At 37.5% G+C, this 19,550-nt stretch overlaps 3 protein-coding genes across 3 annotated transcripts in view; 2 read left to right on the forward strand and 1 right to left on the reverse strand.

The window, feature by feature from the left end:
• Positions 1-2,477: 2,477 nt before the first annotated feature.
• LOC114476917 (mucin-2-like) lies at positions 2,478-7,298 on the reverse strand. The gene is made up of 7 exons (XM_028468932.1): positions 7,180-7,298; positions 6,213-6,323; positions 5,950-6,117; positions 5,732-5,848; positions 4,823-5,463; positions 4,383-4,777; positions 2,478-3,398 (listed from the first exon to the last, which is right to left on the reverse strand). Exons 1-7 carry the CDS (start codon positions 7,226-7,228, stop codon positions 2,960-2,962), a joined length of 1,920 nt encoding a protein of 639 aa, XP_028324733.1. The 5' UTR covers positions 7,229-7,298; the 3' UTR covers positions 2,478-2,959.
• Positions 7,299-11,729: 4,431 nt separating this feature from the next.
• On the forward strand, positions 11,730-13,958 carry LOC114477185 (phospholipase A2 inhibitor and Ly6/PLAUR domain-containing protein-like). The gene is made up of 5 exons (XM_028469356.1): positions 11,730-11,852; positions 12,070-12,174; positions 12,265-12,432; positions 12,516-12,632; positions 13,460-13,958. The coding sequence occupies exons 1-5, from the start codon at positions 11,801-11,803 to the stop codon at positions 13,738-13,740; spliced, it is 723 nt and encodes a 240-aa protein (XP_028325157.1). The 5' UTR covers positions 11,730-11,800; the 3' UTR covers positions 13,741-13,958.
• A 1,063-nt stretch (positions 13,959-15,021) lies between these two features.
• ryr2b (ryanodine receptor 2b (cardiac)) overlaps positions 15,022-19,550 on the forward strand; it is a 77,174-nt gene continuing 72,645 nt past the window's right edge. The window contains exons 1-2 of the mRNA XM_028467936.1: positions 15,022-15,069; positions 17,686-17,805. Of these exons, the coding sequence (XP_028323737.1) occupies positions 15,022-15,069; positions 17,686-17,805 (168 nt within the window). The remainder of the gene's footprint in view (positions 15,070-17,685; positions 17,806-19,550) is intronic.

Raw genomic sequence — 19,550 nt, forward strand, 5'->3', positions numbered from 1 at the left:
ACCGGTACATACATAGACTGTAGAAAATACATACATAGCACTGCGCGAAGGAGGCTGAAATGCTCACCTTTGTGGACGTGTCTGTTTACATGTCAATCATGGCAGAGAGCTTCCTGGAGGCGTGGCTTCTCCAGCTCAGTGCCGCGTCAAATTTGTCATCAAATTGGAGCGAGGTGTTTGGGCTCACCCTGCAGTAAGAAAGGAGCAAATCACCCTCTAACTAGCGATTGATGGAATCAATAAAAAAAACACTTTGGGCATGTGTATGAAGCCCAAATAGACCTTTATGATGTTTAAAGCACAAAAAAGTTGATTTAGTGTAACATGGGCCCTTTAAAGAGTGCTGGCCTCCTGTACTGAAAGTATGAACTGGTTTCTTAAGTGGGAAGACTGATAGCTGAACACTCTGTCTCCCATTTTATCATCCAGTAAACATATAGGCTATGGAGAGTGTGTTCTACTGGGCAGATGGAGCACTAATATTTACTAACAGTTAAAGAATCTTTGTATATTGACAGAAAATGTTAGAATTCACAGTACATACAGTTGAGGTATGAATGTGGTATGTTGCTGAATAATTATTGTTGGAAAAACTCAATAGACATCACGTAGGATTGTCTTCATAACCATTGAGTAACTTACTGGATATTTAAAAAGAATGTTTTTTTTAAGGAAACAAACTGTACGGGGCAACATTAGAGAGATATAACTTGTCTTTAATTCGTTCTAATGAGCTGTACTTTGTAAGAGTTTTGAAATACTAAAAAAAATAGTTGGAGATAGTTACAGATAACAAGAAGGCAGAAGTAGTTTTACGGCACTGCTTTGATACAGAACAGTTTGAAGTGCAGATGTTAAGAGAAAACATTAAAGTTGGAGCTTGTTGAGCTGCTTTTTCTGGTCAGGTTTGCTGGGTGGTGGAGTTTATCTTAGCTGAATCTCAGGCCATGGCATTGAATATCACAGAGGGACTTGAACACATCCAAACCCATGAAAATTAAAACTTTTGGGAATGCGGAACCTATTTTAAAATATTTTGAATAATAATACAATAAATTAACGTGATAGATCACGGTTTGTTAAGAAGCAGTAGAGTCCTCAAAGGGTTTTTTCTCAGGTCCAATTTTCTGACACCTGTGAGTTTGTGTTGGTTTTGTAAGACATCACGTCTTGTAACTGGTTTCTACAGGAAACAATGGCAGCTTTGTGAACATCACCTGTAAAATAACTAGTTATTCCTTAAACCCTGGCGCTCTTGATGTTATTCCTGGTGCTACCGTCAGCTGGGATTGTCACATTTTTGCCATTTCCTTTAGTCTTTGTCATTCACCAACTCCTTTAGAATCCTGCCTCTCCACAGGGAACCCAGAGGAACCCCTGAGGTTTGAGATCTGTGAATTTCTAAGAAAACATTCAGCACATTGTTTGGGCTTTAATTGTACCATACTCCTACAAAGACGATACACCATGCTGCTACGCGCTGTTCTGTCGCAGAGGTACATTGCTACTGGCTTGTCAGAGTCTCTGTACTGTTCTTTACCATCCATTTCCCCCCTGTGCAAGATACGGGCCAGACCAGCTCTTCTGTCAAGCAGTGATAGCTCTAACATGGAAAGGTGTGTGGCATCAATTCAAAGGTAATTTTCATTCCCCCTCATCACTCTGTCTGCTGCTGTCTGCCTAAGGCACAGGTTTATCAATCCATCACGAGGAGGATGTTGCTAAGGGATCTTTGCAGTTTCATTTTGGGCAGACTTGGGTGCATACAAATAGTACAGGTTTTTTTTTTTTTGCAAAATTAAAAAAAACTTAATATTCTACACAATATAGCTGCTGGAGACTGTGATTTTTTAACCATTAAAGATATAGTGTAGGCCTCATAGATCAATAAATTGAAGATAATTTACTCACAAACCAATTTAGAAGGTGGAAATCACAGCATGGTTTGTTGACAAATGACCATGTGACTTCAACTTTGGAAAGACATGCAAGTACTTCATCTAATGTAATGATATGCAACAATTATATTTCAGCCTGCAGGGAAATAAATATATATATATATATATATATATATGTTTATTTGATAGGGACAGAACAAGAAGCATTGTTACAAGTAACCGATGCCATATTCATAGGCCATGCAGCTAACAGCTAATTCGCAGACCTGGTCCCTAAGACATAAAAATACATAACACATTTACATAAATCATTACAAATAATACAAATTACAAAAGGCAAAAAAATATTATACAATACCTCTCATTAATCAATTCTTTCTTCTTGACATGCACCCTTATATAATCAATGTAATCATGAGTAGGTGATTAGGTTGATCAAAGCACAATCCTATAAGATCCTTTAACCACTATTCTTAAAAATAAATGCGTAGGAATGTAAATTTTAAGTGAGGATTTCTGTATTTTGTGTAATATCAAAAGTGACGGTTCGACTAGGCATTGAAAGATAATCAAAAACACTTTTTTCTTTCATTTTTACCAGTTGTAATTAATCCTTTATTTATCATTCAATATATTTCATTTTAATACACTATGACAGGACATTTCAGAAACAGATTCTTATGTTCAAAAACAGTGTGGATAACGTCGACACATTAAATAATTACTTTCTAAAGTCAGACCTGGATGGCCACAGTCATCAATGTTTTAGATTTGTTTCTGCTTCAATACACCAGATTTTAATTAAAAGCAAAAGATCCTACAAAGCCCCAGTTTCACAAAAGTCAGGTAAAATACTTTAGTTAATATGACAAAATCAGTACCAACAAATGACTATTAACTTCAAGTCACTCAGCAAAAATTGAAGACTAACAAAGAAACAAGATGAGCTAAATATAAATAAATAAAATAAATTGCAAACAACTACCTGCAACATCAAATGCTGACAATGGAATTTAACCACATGTTGGGGCATCATTTGTTGCAGGAGCAGGAATTGCTAGTTATGGAGCATTACTCTTTTTAAAGCAACACTTGTTACAAGATCTGTTGCTTGAGCATGACTTGTTCGTGGAGCAGCTATTTCTACTAGCGGACCCACTGGTACATCTTTTTCTTAGGCTACCATTGTTACATGAGCCACATCTGGAACTCGAACAGCATTTGTTGGATTTGCAACCAGTGCTTCGACAATGGGATTTGTTGCAGGAGCTGCTTTTGTTATTTGAGCAGTATTTACAAGAGACACATTTTTTGGTGGTGGTTGTGTGCCCAGTTGTTGTGCTGTCAGTGGTGAATGTTGTGGGCTCAGTGGTGGTGGTTGTGGGTTCAGGGGTGGTGGTTGTGGTTGTGGGTTCAGGGGTGGTGGTTGTGGGTTCAGTGGTGGTGGATGTTGTGGGCTCAGTGGTGGTGGTGGTGGTTGTGGGTTCAGTGGTGGTCGTTGTGGTTGTGGGTTCAGGGGTGGTGGTTGTGGGTTCAGTGGTGGTGGATGTTGTGGGCTCAGTGGTGGTGGTGGTGGTTGTGGGCTCAGTGGTGGTGGTGGTGGTTGTGGGTTCAGTGGTGGTCGTTGTGGTTGTGGGTTCAGGGGTGGTGGTTGTGGTTGTGGGTTCAGGGGTGGTGGTTGTGGGTTCAGTGGTGGTGGTGGTGGTTGTGGGTTCAGTGGTGGTGGTGGTGGTTGTGGGTTCAGTGGTGGTCGTTGTGGTTGTGGGTTCAGGGGTGGTCGTTGTGGTTGTGGGTTCAGGGGTGGTGGTTGTGGGTTCAGTGGTGGTGGATGTTGTGGGCTCAGTGGTGGTGGTGGTGGTTGTGGGCTCAGTGGTGGTGGTGGTGGTTGTGGGTTCAGGGGTGGTCGTTGTGGTTGTGGGTTCAGGGGTGGTGGTTGTGGTTGTGGGTTCAGGGGTGGTGGTTGTGGGTTCAGGGGTGGTGGTTGTGGTTGTGGGTTCAGGGGTGGTGGTGGTGGTTGTGGGCTCAGTGGTGGTGGTGGTGGTTGTGGGCTCAGTGGTGGTCGTTGTGGTTGTGGGTTCAGGGGTGGTCGTTGTGGTTGTGGGTTCAGGGGTGGTCGTTGTGGTTGTGGGTTCAGGGGTGGTCGTTGTGGTTGTGGGTTCAGGGGTGGTCGTTGTGGTTGTGGGTTCAGGGGTGGTGGTTGTGGGTTCAGTGGTGGTGGATGTTGTGGGCTCAGTGGTGGTGGTGGTGGTTGTGGGTTCAGGGGTGGTCGTTGTGGTTGTGGGTTCAGGGGTGGTGGTTGTGGGTTCAGTGGTGGTGGATGTTGTGGGCTCAGTGGTGGTGGTGGTGGTGGTTGTGGGCTCAGTGGTGGTGGTGGTGGTTGTGGGTTCAGTGGTGGTCGTTGTGGTTGTGGGTTCAGGGGTGGTGGTTGTGGGTTCAGTGGTGGTGGATGTTGTGGGCTCAGTGGTGGTGGTGGTGGTTGTGGGCTCAGTGGTGGTGGTGGTGGTTGTGGGTTCAGTGGTGGTCGTTGTGGTTGTGGGTTCAGGGGTGGTCGTTGTGGGTTCAGTGGTGGTGGATGTTGTGGGCTCAGTGGTGGTGGATGTTGTGGGCTCAGTGGTGGTGGTGGTGGTGGTTGTGGGCTCAATGGTGGTGGTGGTGGTTGTGGGTTCAGTGGTGGTCGTTGTGGTTGTGGGTTCAGGGGTGGTCGTTGTGGTTGTGGGTTCAGGGGTGGTGGTTGTGGGTTCAGTGGTGGTGGATGTTGTGGGCTCAGTGGTGGTGGATGTTGTGGGCTCAGTGGTGGTGGTGGTGGTTGTGGGCTCAGTGGTGGTTGTGGTTGTGGGCTCAGTGGTTGTGGGCTCAGTGGTGGTGGTGGTGGTTGTGGGCTCAGTGGTGGTGGTGGTGGTTGTGGGCTCAGTGGTGGTGATGGTTGTGGGCTCAATGGTGGTTGTGGTTGTGGGCTCAGTGGTGGTTTTGGGCTCAGTGGTGGTGGTGGTTGTGGGCTCAGTGGTGGTTTTGGGCTCAGTGGTTGTGGGCTCAGTGGTGGTGATGGTTGTGGGCTCAATGGTGGTTGTGGTTGTGGGCTCAGTGGTGGTTTTGGGCTCAGTGGTGGTTGTGGTTGTGGGCTCAGTGGTGGTTGTGGGCTCAGTGGTGGTTTTGGGCTCAGTGGTGGTGGTGGTTGTGGGCTCAGTGGTGGTTTTGGGCTCAGTGGTGGTGGTGGTTGTGGGTTCAGTGGTGGTTGTGGTTGTGGGCTCAGTGGTGGTTTTGGGCTCAGTGGTGGTGGTGGTTGTGGGCTCAGTGGTGGTGGTGGTTGTTGCAGCGGGTCCATTGGTTGTGCTCTTTGGCACATGAACCACGCAAGGATAATAGTATTTTCTTTTTCCGTAGCCATACATTTTGTAGCATTTATGTTCATTTCTTTTTTTCTTGGAGGCAGGTACACATTTTGGTCTTCCAAGGACTCTCCCTAATTTTTCCAAGAAAGGTAGGTAATGCAGGCTTTTCACCGCATTACACACATTTGAAGATCCACAACCAGAAACTTTGGACATTTTGTAGCCATAATTTCTCACTGTAGAGGAAAAAAAGATTCCTTTTTAAATTTAAATTGAAAAACATGACTGATTATTGCTTAATCTACTTCACTATAAAAGTGGCATTTTAAAATGACTTTCCTTTTTATTGCAAAATGAATGGGATATAACCAAGATAATAAAATGATGGCCCAATGAGTTGATCACACAGCTTAGTTTTACATTAAATACTGCGGTCAATCGCATAATAAACTGTCACAGTTTGAAAACTTCTAACTGGTTATGGTGGTAAGAAAAATTACTAACCAGTGGCTTCAAAGCAGACGTTTTCCTCTCCTTTGCAATGCACTGAACGTGAGCAGTGACGTGTGCTGGGATCACAGCTTGTACACTGTAAACCATTTTTCAAAGGAATTGTTGGGACTGAAAAGAAAAAAAAAATCAAAGAAAAGTCACACAATATGTTTATTAATTATAAAATGTAAAAATGACAAATTATGGCTATAATTGGTCTTTTATCTTACATGGTGTAGTTTTCCTGTTGCATTTATGAGTATTGCAGCATTCTGCTGATGCAATTGTATGCACACCACCCAAGTTGGTTGATATTTTTTGAAGGCCTCTAGTTGGACACACATTTTTTTGTGCACAGCCTTTGTACACACGGTATGCTATGGTTTCATTTGATAGCTCTAAGAAATTAAAAAAAAGGATGAAAAAAGATTATTGGAAGCTGTTTGAATGCTAGATATCTAAAACTATAGAAAAAGCATAGAAAATACAATACCGATAATTGAGGCTGTGATACACACGCTCCTGCTGGAACATTTGCATAACGTTGGCCTCATGCATAGTGGATCCTTAGGATTTATGCAGTGAAGACACCAGATTGCTCCAGCTGTAACAGTTAAAAATGTTTAAAATAAATAAATAAATAAATAAATAAATAAATAAATAAATAAATAAATAAATAAATAAATAAAAATAAAAAAAGATAAAGACAAAGAAAAAAGCATGATTAAAGTTATTTATTCAGCTTAAATAATAAAGGTAGCTTTGGCGCACTTAATAATTAAGTTCAATTAGCTTACAGCAATAAAATATTATAGTTACAGATCTAACAAATGTGCGCTCAAAAAAAGTACAGGGGTACACAGGCCCTTTTAAAATGAACAATGCATATCAATTTAAAGAATCATGTAAAATTCAAGCGTTTCAAACTGTTTTAATAGTGAAATATGTTAAACATCATTATCTTCTAGTGTTAGATGAGCGCTGATGACATTCTGCAGGATGACAGAACGTTCAGTGGTTTAAGATAGTAACTGTAAATTCTTGTGAGTGTTTAAAAAGCTGTCTTTCATTTGGTACGTTTAGTTTTCAATGGTTGAAACACAAATTCCATTAGAAAGCTACACAAGGCTTTAAAGAACAGACTTTTTTTTTTTTTTTTTCTTGAGCTAATTTTCAGTTAAATTTAAGTAAAATGTCAAAACATTACCCTATATTTTCTTCTTCCTGTAATGCTGTTATGGATACAAGTTTTTTTTTTTTTTTTTTCTTCTTAAAAAGTAAAGACCAAGCAACAACTGTCTCCCATGAAAATTAGACCAAAAAGTATGTGCACTCCTATACTCTTACATAAAAACTATTTAAATGAAATATTTGCACTATTTAATCATAATAAAAAAAAAGCACATTTCTTTAGACAGCAGTACCAATTCGCATTATTATGTAATAGTAATCCAAATTACCTGTAGTAGAGAGTGTGAAGAGTAGAGTCAGTAAGAGGATCAGCTTCATTTTAGAGAACGGGTAAGTGCTGTGGATGAAAACTTCACTCTTCAAAGTCTGTTTACCTATATATATACTGCCCAGGTGTGAACCAAGCCAATGAAAATGACTGTTTTTGTGTTCCAACTCCAAACCTATTCAACTCGGCCCTTCTTTCATTGAATGCGGCGGAACATCGTCATGTCCATTTTTAACACACCCGTTTCTTAGTAGTTTTTAACCTTGGGTGGAAACATTACACACCTGTCTTTGTTTTGGTAATATTTTTTGATTGGACTCATTTGCTACAACTGTTACACCTTACAATTAAACCTTAAAACGCCAAATACCAACTGTGGGCTCAAATTGATCTACCTACCTTTGTATTTGTATTAGAATTAATTGCTACCAACCATCAAGTGGAAAGAGTCATATTTACAGCAGTTACTGTGGTGCCATGTTAAAAACACACATGCTGCAGGAAAATTGTGCCACGTGTTGCATAATAATGTTACTCAAGAAAATGTCATTTACAAGTATTAATGGCAAACATATAATATATATTCAATTCAACTTTATTTACATAGCGCTGATTACATTTCCATGGCGCTAATCACAAAATATAGCTTTAAATTTAAGCTTTAAAGGTGGTGAAAGAACACCAGCCTCCTGTATTCTATATTTTATTGGAAGCCAAAACTGGATGTTTGTATGTATGATCAAATCTGTTAAAATTAAATTAGTTTGGTCCAGTATTGTAAATTTTGATCACTAAAGACCAGGTTATTCATTAAAAAAACAGAAAGAAATTAATAATAGTTTGCTATTCCATTTTTTATAGAGCCAGAAATCAGATGTATTATGTTTGTATTGTTTTATTCTCTTACTGCTATCATTGAATTCTACTAAATCTATCACTTTTACTTTTGCCAAAAACAATACAGATCCTTGTGTTGTGGTGCATTGACTTAATTACATCAAAATAAACCAAATTGGTAACAAATACTTCGTTTCTGAGCGGAAGCCGGTTTTAGGATGATAGTTCTCCATTTCTTTCTTTTTCTTTTTTTTTTTTTTTAAACCTCAGCTCTAATTATGACAAGCCTGTGCCTGTTTTGGTAATAGATGTTGTAATTAATTGACCCAGCCTATACATGTCATACAAGTATTAGTGTTCTGTGCCACAATTTGGCATTTTAAAGCTAAACAGATCTCCAAAGGCCTTTTATTTTCATTTATTTACATTTAGTAACTTTGATTTTATAAGCTATTAGAAAAAAAAAACTTCCATAATATCATTTTTGACGATTTTTAGTAATGAGGTGAAATTTGGCAGAATTAACTGTAGGTCTTTTTAGTTTTTAATTATTTTATCCCTCTAACAACTTATGCTATTTGACTGATGCCAGCCAAGGTTATGGATATTTGGTCGTGTGGACTGAAATCAAATATTTTGTTGTATTTACAGGCAGAGGGAAAATATACTTCAACACCTTTACTTCATGTTTTGCACTATTATTTGTTGTTTCGATAAATAAGTGAGCAGTATATGAGCTTTTGCCCTTACTGTAAGATCTATTCTTGAAACACATTAAAGCTCCATCTCCATGTATATGATAGTCGATGCTGATTATCAAATAAAAAATAGTAACATTTTTCTCACCAATGGTCTCACTCACTCATGGTTAGTATTGATATGCAATATTGATTTGACTTTACACGTGGTAGACAATTACGATGATCTGTCAATTGATCTCAAAGGTTTTTTAATCAATGTTTTACTTTCTTGATATTCTAATTGACACATACATTTTTCTACTGTAGTATTTTAAACAAAAATGTGCAAAAAGAAATATAAAATTGTTGCGAATCAGGCAAATCCTTTTTATTTTTTATTGTTTAATGAATATATCAAACTGGTTATATGATGTGATGAATTGAAGTACATTAATTAATACACTTTCATTTTCTGGAGCAACTTCAACGTTAAAATGCAACGGCAGTTATTCTCAAACATAGCTTAGGGCGTTCCATGAATACGAATTTAATATTTAAAAAAAACCCAAAAAACCACTATTTTTCATGTTTTATTAATACAAAAGTTTGTAATTACAAATGGGTACCGATGCACCAATATAACCAACATACTTCACGTGTACACTTTGAAGGGTGATGGCTGATTCCAGGCATGTGCAGAGGGGGGGGCGGAGGGTGGACGGTGCCCCTTTTGGCCTAAGTGCCCTTTTTGTCAAGGTGTTTTTTTAAGATAATAAAAATATGTATGTTTTCTCCTTTTTGCCCCTCATATATAATAAATTATATTAAAAAATAATTTAGAAATAAATTGCGTAACATATTTTCTACTGTGGCGTCACATGACTTGAGCTCTATCCTCGATCCTGCGCCCCTCGCCTACGGAGGACACCTATGGAGAGCCTAGGTTGTATTTGAGCTTATTTGCCCCTAATTGACAACTTGGGGGAGTTGAAGAGCCTGTAAGTAAGTCATTTTACTTATTAGCTATAGTCAGGCTGGGACGATTGAATGACTTAATCAATGACGTTAATGATAGGGACTCCCGCGAAAAGGGCTTCTGTCTGCACTGCTGCTCAAGTTTTTGGTACATACTTTGAGTAAAAAAATATTGTAATCAAGTGATTAAAACATATTGTTTAAAAAAAAAAAAAATAAATGTACGAATAATGTTTAAAAAATATTGTTAGGTGCAGATGGCTTTGTAAAATGATCATGCACATACCATGCATGTTGAATGAGATATGATATGCATATAGTATATGATATGAATAAGATGATGGTTTAGTTTTAGTCAGTCAATGTCATATTTTGCATTTGTTCCATAGGTTTAACTTAGGCATTTCCCTTTTTTGAATTAATCTTCCTTTAAATATATTTAGTTCATTTTTTGAGTTCAAAGATGCCACGCAAAGAGAGATGCATTCAACAAAAAGAAGGAGCTGCGTGAGGCAGCTAAGGGTAGTGGATCAACAACCATCTGGGTTCAAAAGAACAAAGGTAAGAACAACAATTCAGAGTTTTTTAAGGTTGTTTTGAGATGAAGATACACTCAGGATTTATTCATTGTTTATATTGTATATCAGTGGATCAGAGATGGAGAACAAACAACGAAGTCAGGCCCTGTGTTAGAGTGGTTCAGATCTTAGCTGACTGGTAGAACGTTCTCTGTGTCAGAAACTGCAGACTTAAAGTGGGGTGTACCCCAGGGTTCGGTCCTTGGGCCGCTTTTGTTCCTGATTTATTTACTCCCTCTTGGCGAACTGATCCAGCAGTTCAGTGAGGTCTCCTATCACCTGTATGCTGATGACCTCCAGCTCGGGGGCACGTACTTTGGCAAAGCGGTAATGGAGAAAACGAATAAAGGTGTTGGTTTTCCGTTTTTCATTTTCTGTTTTTCATTTTCTGTACCGAAGCAAAAGAGCTTGAATTTGAAAAACAAGGCGTTTTCCTTTTTTTTTCTTTTTGGTTTTGGAAACAAATATCAAATAATGAGTGTTTTTTTCATTTTTCATGTTTTTGTTACATAATGAAAAATGAATGATACACAGATTTTGGCCATAGTGGAGTTTGGAGTGTGACTGTTTGAGCTTGTGGACAGGTGTCTTTTATACTGATAACGAGTTCAAACAGGTGACATTAATACAGGTAAAGAGTGGAGGATCCTCTTAAAGAAGAAGTTACAGGTCTGTGAGAGCCAGAAATCTTTCTTGTTTGTAGGTGACCAAATACGTATTTTACCGAGGGATTTACAAATGAATTCATAAAAAAATCCTACAATGTGATTATCTGGATTATTTTTCTTGTCATTTTGTTATATATATGTATATATATATATTTAAACTAATGTACACACATTTTGGATAATACATTAAGCACATTTTATTAGCATGTTTTTGCTGCTCATTTAATTTCTTATTGATTTTTAAGCTGTTTAACATTTTCTGTTGCACTTTTTGATCATATAAAGCACATTGAGTTGCCTAGTGTATATGAAAGTGTACATTTTCCTTGCTTATACTGTATACAAGACTAGTACAGGTACTCTAATTAATTTCTACTACAAATATAAATATTTAAGTTGAAACTTTTACAAAAAGGATCATTTCAATGGCTTTTAAGTGCAACAAATGGCAGTAAATTGTGCTTGGATGACAGGCGGAAGCCAAAAAGTTTGAGAACCCCTGCTCTAAGGTATGACCATGCACAATGGGTACAACTGCTCATTATTGCAAGGTAGGTTCAGTGTTGGGTGTCACTCCATCTACGCAAATACGTGTCGTGAATGTTTCTAAACAGAGGAACTTAATTACATAGGTGTGGTACGTGTACTAATAGTCTTTTTCCATTTTGTGATTGAACATGTATATTTCCCTTTGTACCAAAAGAGAAGGGCAGTATCAAGTGGCAATTTATTATTCAGCCAAAAAAATGACATAAGACACCCAATAATTAAGACGCAGATGCTTTCATTATCCGTAATTTCTTTAGTCCTTTAACAGAATATAAGTTTGAAAAATATGCTACGGAGCAGCAGTTCTTACTCAGCTACTGATCCGCCTGTTGAACATGATGAAGCTAATCCTCTCACTGTGTCTTCTTTGGCCTGTCTCCAGCGCTGGTAAGTAGATAAATTACTTTTACAGAGTTCAGAGAATGGAACCTTCCTTTTCAGGTTTAAATAAATAGATGCAAATGTGTGAAACTATACAGTTCTGCAACTTTTAGTTTATACATGTATTTCAAATATTTAGATAAAGGGTTTTCTTTAATATGCAACATATATTGCCACATAAGAATGACGTTTTGGGCTTTATTCTGCCTTGTTTTCACTACAGCTGGAGCCCTTTGGTGTGAGTCCTGCACTGATGATCTGTATTGCAAAGATTCAGTCCAGCGCAAATGCCCCAAGGACTCAATGTGCTTCACAGCCTCCATTCTAAGTAATTTTTTCTGTCAAGTCTTTAATTGTTAATTTTCTAACATGTATGATTTTAATTATTCTAAAGAAAATTACTTCTTTTGCTCTGCAGTTATCTCATCTGGACATGTGATACATAGACTTTACAAGGACTGTGCACCACCAAGAGTGTGTCCTAACACGGGCCCTCATATCATTTCAACTAACCTGGGTGGAAAACAGGCAGTTGCATCAGTAATGTGCTGTGACACTAATGAATGCAACTCATACTACCTGCCTTGTAAGTACAGATGGATGAAATGCATAATAACAATGATGAAAATGTAGTTTCAGTGCAATTGATAAATGTTTTTTTTTTTTTAGTCCCTACTGTTCCACTAAAAAATGGTCTGAAGTGTCCTGGTTGTGACAGCAGCCACCATGTGTGCACGTCTGTCGTGCATTGCAGTGGAGTGGAGAATACCTGCTTTAAAGCAACAGGTTAGTGTTTTTTGTGTTATTAAGGATCCCCATTAGCTAATTCCTTAGCAACCACCTACCTGCAGTCCACAGAGATGACAAAAAAATACAGACCAGACAATCACATCAACTATGATATTTCATATTACAAATACAATTAATAACATACCCAATTTTAAGACACACATTTATTAATCCTCATGAATAAAATAAGAAATACAATAGATAAAAATCATGTCTATTTTTTTTTTTAAGTATGCAAAACAAGACTTTATGATTCTTGGCTTTATTGTGATAATTAATTATTTAATCTCCATATCTCCACACTTTTAACCATTTTTGCAGCTAGAAGTTTTTCAAGAAAAATGAACAAAATCACATATCATATATCAACTTAAACTTTATTTATAAAGCACATTTAAAACAAACAAAAAATGCTGAAATGTGTTCTAAAATTTTTGACTGGTAGTGTAGATAAACATAGTGCAAATGATATATAGTAGGTATATGAAAATAAATATACAGTAGGTTTTTTTAATTTCTTTCAAATGACAATAAAGTAATCTTATTTAGTACAAAATGAAGATGATAACATGGGAAATCCTCAAAGAAAAATCACACCCAGTTCAATTCAATTGAACTTTATTTGTATAGCGCAATTTACAACAGTCATCTCAATGCGCTTATCAAAATATGAAATTCATAATAAGAAAGAAAAAACCCAACAAGATACACATGAACAAGCGGTGTTGATGTGTATGTTGGGACTGAAAAACATTCAGACTGAATGGCACATAGTTGTTATATGTATATTGTTTGAACCTAAACACTTCTCTTTCCATTTCCAGTGGAGGATGGACCACTGACAGTTGGTGGATGTGGGTCCCCAAATGTTTGCAACGTAACCGGGAGCCTGGATTACCTGCCGTTCTTAGAACATGTGGGTGCGGTCCCTGACAGACCAAAGTGTTGGCGTGCCACTAACAGTGTTGAACATGACACATGTGACGACCATTCTCCATGTGATCATGATGATGATGACTGCTGCTGCAACGACTGCTGCTCCAACGACTGTGACTGCGACGAAGACAACAGCAAACCCGGCTACAGCAAAAAAATGGCTGGATAACTACTGCAACAACTCCTTAATACCTGATCACAGTTGATTCCCTTGATTTTTGTACAATTTGACAATAATTTCTGTTAGCCAATTACATTTCTGTTTTTCTTTTTCTGTTTTTCTAAGCATTTCTGTATGTGGAAACAAGGTACCGCTAAATGAAATGTTGTAGCTTGTACTATTTTCAACTGCTTAACAATTTATTTAATAAATAAATAACACATGCATGATCTAGCATGTAGCTTATTCATTAGTTTTGCCCTTATATTGTTTAAAATGAAACTTGTAGACACAAAAAATGTAGGTAAATGACAATAAAGGAATAAAAACTAACCAAAGTTCTGTTGGAAATAAGAGTGAGGATTGGCTTTCTCATAATCAAAAAAAAAAAAAATGGGGGAAAAAAAGTGACCTTTTTGGAAAAATCAAAAATCTAATTTGAAATGTTCAAAAAAATAACACAAACTTTTCAATCACATATTACAGAACAGTGATAAAGCTCTATTAATAAAATGCAACATTTTATTTTCTTCTATTTTTCATGCTCAAGGTTCAGCAAGGCCATTCTTGCAATACCCCCCCACCTTCAGCCAACATGTGTCAAACTCCTGGGGGCAAAATCCGGCCCATTAGAGCATCAAATTAGGCCCGCTCGAGAAAGTAAAAATGATAGAAAAATCATGAAACATTTTGTAAATTTCCAACTATTTCTGGCGTGGATATCCCAGCCTCTCCAAATACAAAAATGCAATTAAGATCCAAAATATTTTGAATATGAAATTCTTGAAAGAAGTTTAAATTTTGCCAAAATCTGGCAAATTTTCTTGAAATTTTTCCATTAAATTTCCCCAAATTCCCCAAATCGGGGGAATTTAAGTGAAGATCCTGTGGCCCACTGAAGCTCAAACTGCTCCATATTTGGCCCCTGAACTAAAATGAGTATAACACCCCTGCCCCACCACAACCCCCCTCGCACCCCCCTGTTATGACGTCATGCGGCCCCTAGTTTGGGAACCCCTGTGCTAATCAAAGAATATTTAAAATTTCCCACAAGTATACAAAACTATTAAAAAAGGATACAAACTAGTAGAAATACTTCCTAGAGAAGTAGAAGAGTAGAAGCCAACATAGCCACATTACATTCCAATTGTTTTAGGCTAAATCTTTCCGTCCCACCAAGCAGCTCCACCCACCCTATAGATGTTGGTCACACTGGTTGTGTGACTCCTCCTTAGTGCACCATAGTGAGTAGTTTGATCTTGGCCTCATGAGGAAGGTTTGGTCCAGGCCATGGCTGACACTGGTGAAGGGGAGGAGGAATTCCAGTTTCTACGTACGGTGAGTCAAACATGTCAATAATCAGCCAAAATGATGCTTTAATTGTCTCTATTAAGAGTTTTTCCACGACTGTATCTATTCTTAAAACACATAGTTCCCTCTCCATGTAGGTCATAATGCTCTATACTGAATATAGAAGGAAACGTAACCTTTTTCCAATAATGCTTCATACCTTTTCTGAAGTTTAATCTAAATACTTGAATATTTCTGGAAATAACTAATTTTAATCAAACCACTGTTCTTATAGTTGCCTGTTGTCTTCCCACGGTGTGCAATCTTCACTCTCTGATAAGGCCATGCCACATGCGGTGTGTCTGTAATGAATCTGTAACACACTTCAGTTTCCAAAGACTTATTCTGAACCCAATTCAGAATAAAGCACAGTCGATCCGTCTAAGCCTGTCTGACATGGTTTGCTCTCAGAAATGGTTAGAGATCAGATCCTATACCATGTCTTTAGTTTTTTACATCAGAAGCAGCTGAAATGCTGCTGAAAATCCCAGTTATTTAATAAAAAAAATAACTAAATATTCTGGGAAGTACCACTACCACTTTTTCCATTTGTCATTTTTGGGATTTTTGCAAAAATGGTAAATATCTGCACTAATTATTTGATTAATAAGGTTTTTTCTAGAGTCTAAATGACAACCACTAACTAGACACATCATGCCCCCCCAGTGAGCTGTATTTTTGTTTGGATGCATTCTGGTGGCACTGGGAACCATTAAGGGAAGAGTAAGTCTGACCGTCACACACAGGTCCTCTGCTTTGGGCGGTGTGACTGACTGATTACAGAGTGGCTACTGCTGATATGGAGAGAGGATAGAAGGGGGAATTAGGGGTCACACAGTACAATATCTTCCCAATATGGAGGCTTTGCAGGCTGGGCAAAAAAAAAAGGTGTTGGGAATGCTGGCTGAATTTGGGAGACCATTAGTCTGTTAGCCTTCCCTGCACTTCCTTAAATAGGAAGTGAAGTCTAACAAGTTTGACAACTCTGCAGTGATAATAACACAGAGATAAGATAAATCAAGTTTCAGAACTCTACTGTACATGTCTATTGATGAACTTACAGTAAAATGTAATCAATACCTTTTGGAATATAAACCCCACCATAACATAAGAAATGTTTTATAACAATGGAGTAATCACTTACCTTTAGACCAATAACAGCTGAGTATTAGGTTAAAAAAAACTTTACTTTATATAAATAAAATCTAAAAGTAAAAAAAAACAAATCAAAACACCCCCAAAACTCTGCGTTTACATAACATTGCCTTTATAGCAATAAATGACATGCAAGATCAATAAAGATACGTTACTCTAAATCAGTGGTTCCCAAACTTTTCACAGTCCCGTACCCCTTCACACCTTTAACCAGAAGCCATGTACCCCCTACTCCTGCACACTTATTAAACATAATATCATATAAAATGTAGAACTACAGTGAAATTTGACCCTGGATTTTACCTATCCTGTTGAGGAATAATACATGATAATAATAATAATAGCAATAACTAGAATATTTGCATTTCCGGAAGAAAATGCATGTTGTCCTAGCCTTAGCATTAGCCTAGCATTAGCATTAGCTATCCTTAATTCCAACATTAACATTAGCCTAGCAATAGCATTAGCCTAGCATTAATATTGACCTAGTATTAGCTTTAACCTATTTTTACCATTAGCCTAGCAATATCATTGACCTAGCATTAGCATTGACTTAGCATTATCTTTAACCAAGCATTAGCCTACCAATAACATTAACCTAGCATTGGTCTAGCAATAGCATTAACATTAACATAACATTGTCATTCCCTTAACAGTAGCTTTGACCTGGCATTAGACTTGCAATAGCATTAGCATAATCCTAGCATTAGCATGAGCTGAACTATTTATGTTCTAGTTTCCAATGTTGTCACAGTGTTTTTATTTTCATTCACGTACCCCCTATGACTATTTGCGTACCCCTGGGGGTACCTGTACCCCACTTTGGGAACCTAGGATCTAAATAAACCAATCCTCACAGGTGCTGAATCAGCTGTTCACTTTATGTCCTGATTGCAAGGCATCATGGGAAAAGTAGTTAACTGTTTTCTTTCTACTTTTTTTTTCTTTTTTGTGGCTATAGTGAACTCCTTTTTTTGTCTACATTTTCTTTAATAATAATATATTAACATATTCAATAATTTATTTTAAGAATGTACAAACTACTAAGGTAAATATACATAATGCAAAAGTTTAACATGGACAAACTCTGTATTGATGAGATAAAACCTCAAGTCAGAAATAAATACATAATACACAACAGAAGATTACAGATATGAAAAGAATAAATAAACAAAAAGGAAAGGATGTAAACCAATAAAACAGATCAATTAAAAACTAGAATGTTGACTTAATATCTGTTGTTATTTTATTTTTTTTCATTCTTACTGCTAAAACAGTAACGTCATAGTTGGCAAACGCAAAAAGTGACATTGCCATTAAAAAAAAAATACATTATGCTTAATATAACTTTTTGTAAAATGCTTAACAATTAAAAGCTGAAATATTCAACGACTGTTTTTCACTCACACTTTAGCTGAGCTTCGACGTTTCCTTTGTGTTTTTGCTCAGGGAGATGAGGTGGTTTTGCAGAGTTCCTTCTCCTCCCACGAGGAACACGTGAAGCTGTGTCTCGCTGCAGAAGGCTTTGGCAGCAGGCTGTGCAGGCTGGAGCTCACTTCTAACAGCAAGGTAAAAAATCCACAGCAAAGGGATCGTATACAGTTCCTGCTCGCACTCTTACAGCAGGGACGTGACTGAAGTGATTCCAATTATTCATTGTAAACATAAATAAAGTTTCCAAACCAGTTATATTTGATGCTATAGATGCTATAGATCAGTGGTTCTCAAACTTTACCCCTTTTCTCTTATTTCTGAACTCAAGCCCCCCTTGTTCTGACTACAACATTTTGCTTAGAAAACTATTTAAAAACAACTATAGAGCACAATGATAGAATGAACAAGTGATAACACACAATTTAAAGAATCTCATATTGTAAATAAGTGGGTATGAACAATGTTTAGTGCAGTGGTTTCCAACCTTTTTTGGCTCGTGACCCCATTATTATTATTATTATTATTATTATTATTATTATTATTATTATTTATTTTTTTAATGCATTTTATTTGAACTAGATTTATATTTCACAAAGTGAAAGTATGAAAATACAGAGGTTTAAGATCGTGTGTTGTTTTAATAAAAAAAAAAAAAAAAAAAAAAAAAAAGAATAACAGTTTAAAACTTTAAAAAATTTATTTTAATTTTTTTCAGAAATTCTTGACAACTGCACAGGGGGCACTGACCTGATTTAGTGCCTCTTGAATAGATTTATATCTGAGTTTTTATCATTTCTGGTCATCTCTCTCTCTCTCTCTCTCTCTCTCTCTCTCTCTCTCTCTCTCTCTCTCTCTCTCTCTCTCAAGTATCCCCTGCAGTGCCATCATGTACCCCCATTTTTAAATTTTATTTTTTTATATTGCCCCATACAAGACATGATGGAAACAGTATATATAGAAATAATGCAGTACATACACAGTACAATGAGACAATAGGTGAGGAGTGGATCATTACAAATTGTGTGTGTGTGTGTGTGTGTGTGTGTGTGTGTGTGTAGTTGTGTGGGAAATTAAAAATAAATGAGTAAGAGCTCTTTCATTTTAAATGATGTCATGAAACATCAGAGGAACTGGCCAACGAGTTCGTCTTCTCGGGAGTGTATTAGTGTTGTTTGAGGGGTGTGTATTGTCACCAATGTGATGGAGATGTAGTCTGATTGTAAGTTTTTCCATAGTGGGATAACAATATTAGCTTTGGATTTTGGCGATGGTTAGGGCTACATGTAGGTATTTGCTCTCTGGTGGTAATGGGGTAATGGATGATAAGTCTCCACGTATGAGGGGGACAGTGGGATGTGGCCGTCTAAGAGGGCAGAGAGGGATTCCGTCACCAACCTCCAAAACTGGTGAACTGGTGAACAGAACCATAGGGCGTGAATTTGAGTGTTTGAGGTGTTTTGAGTGCAGTTGGTGCATATACCTGAATTTGAGCTAAATTTGGAAATTGTATGACCTGTGAGACGATATCTTGAATTGTATTAATTGTAGATTGGCATTTGGAGACATTTTGTAGATGTTATTGCAGATTTGGTTCCAGAAGTTGGCATCAGGTGCAATTGCCAGATCTTCTTCCCATTTATGATGGGGAATGGATATTGTTTCATCAGATTTTAGATGATAGTGTATATTTTGGATGTGCTTATGTTTCTTTTGTATGTTGCCAGGACTGTAGATTGTATTTGCAGGAATTCCAAGGATTGGGTGTTCCAGATGCCAAACTTCTTGACTAGATATGAGAATGAGACCAGTGAGTTATTTGGAAAGATGTGCTGTAAGTGTGTGATGCCCCTCTCTGTGTTTTTTTTATTTAGCAGCAGGTC

Source organism: Gouania willdenowi, chromosome 15, assembly GCF_900634775.1.
Source record: "Gouania willdenowi chromosome 15, fGouWil2.1, whole genome shotgun sequence".
In the NCBI taxonomy this organism is placed as follows: domain Eukaryota; kingdom Metazoa; phylum Chordata; class Actinopteri; order Blenniiformes; family Gobiesocidae; genus Gouania; species Gouania willdenowi.

Coding starts and splice junctions, on each gene's coding strand:
- LOC114476917 (XM_028468932.1), bottom strand. CDS start 7,228: ATGAAGCTGATCCTCTTACTGACTCTACTCTTCACACTCTCTACTACA. Junction 6,118..6,212: donor TATCACAGCCTCAATTATCG/GTATTGTATTTT, acceptor TTAATTTCTTAG/AGCTATCAAATGAAACCATA. Junction 5,849..5,949: donor CAACAGGAAAACTACACCAT/GTAAGATAAAAG, acceptor TTTTCTTTTCAG/TCCCAACAATTCCTTTGAAA.
- LOC114477185 (XM_028469356.1), top strand. CDS start 11,801: ATGATGAAGCTAATCCTCTCACTGTGTCTTCTTTGGCCTGTCTCCAGC. Junction 11,853..12,069: donor TTGGCCTGTCTCCAGCGCTG/GTAAGTAGATAA, acceptor TTTTCACTACAG/CTGGAGCCCTTTGGTGTGAG. Junction 12,633..13,459: donor TACCTGCTTTAAAGCAACAG/GTTAGTGTTTTT, acceptor TTCCATTTCCAG/TGGAGGATGGACCACTGACA.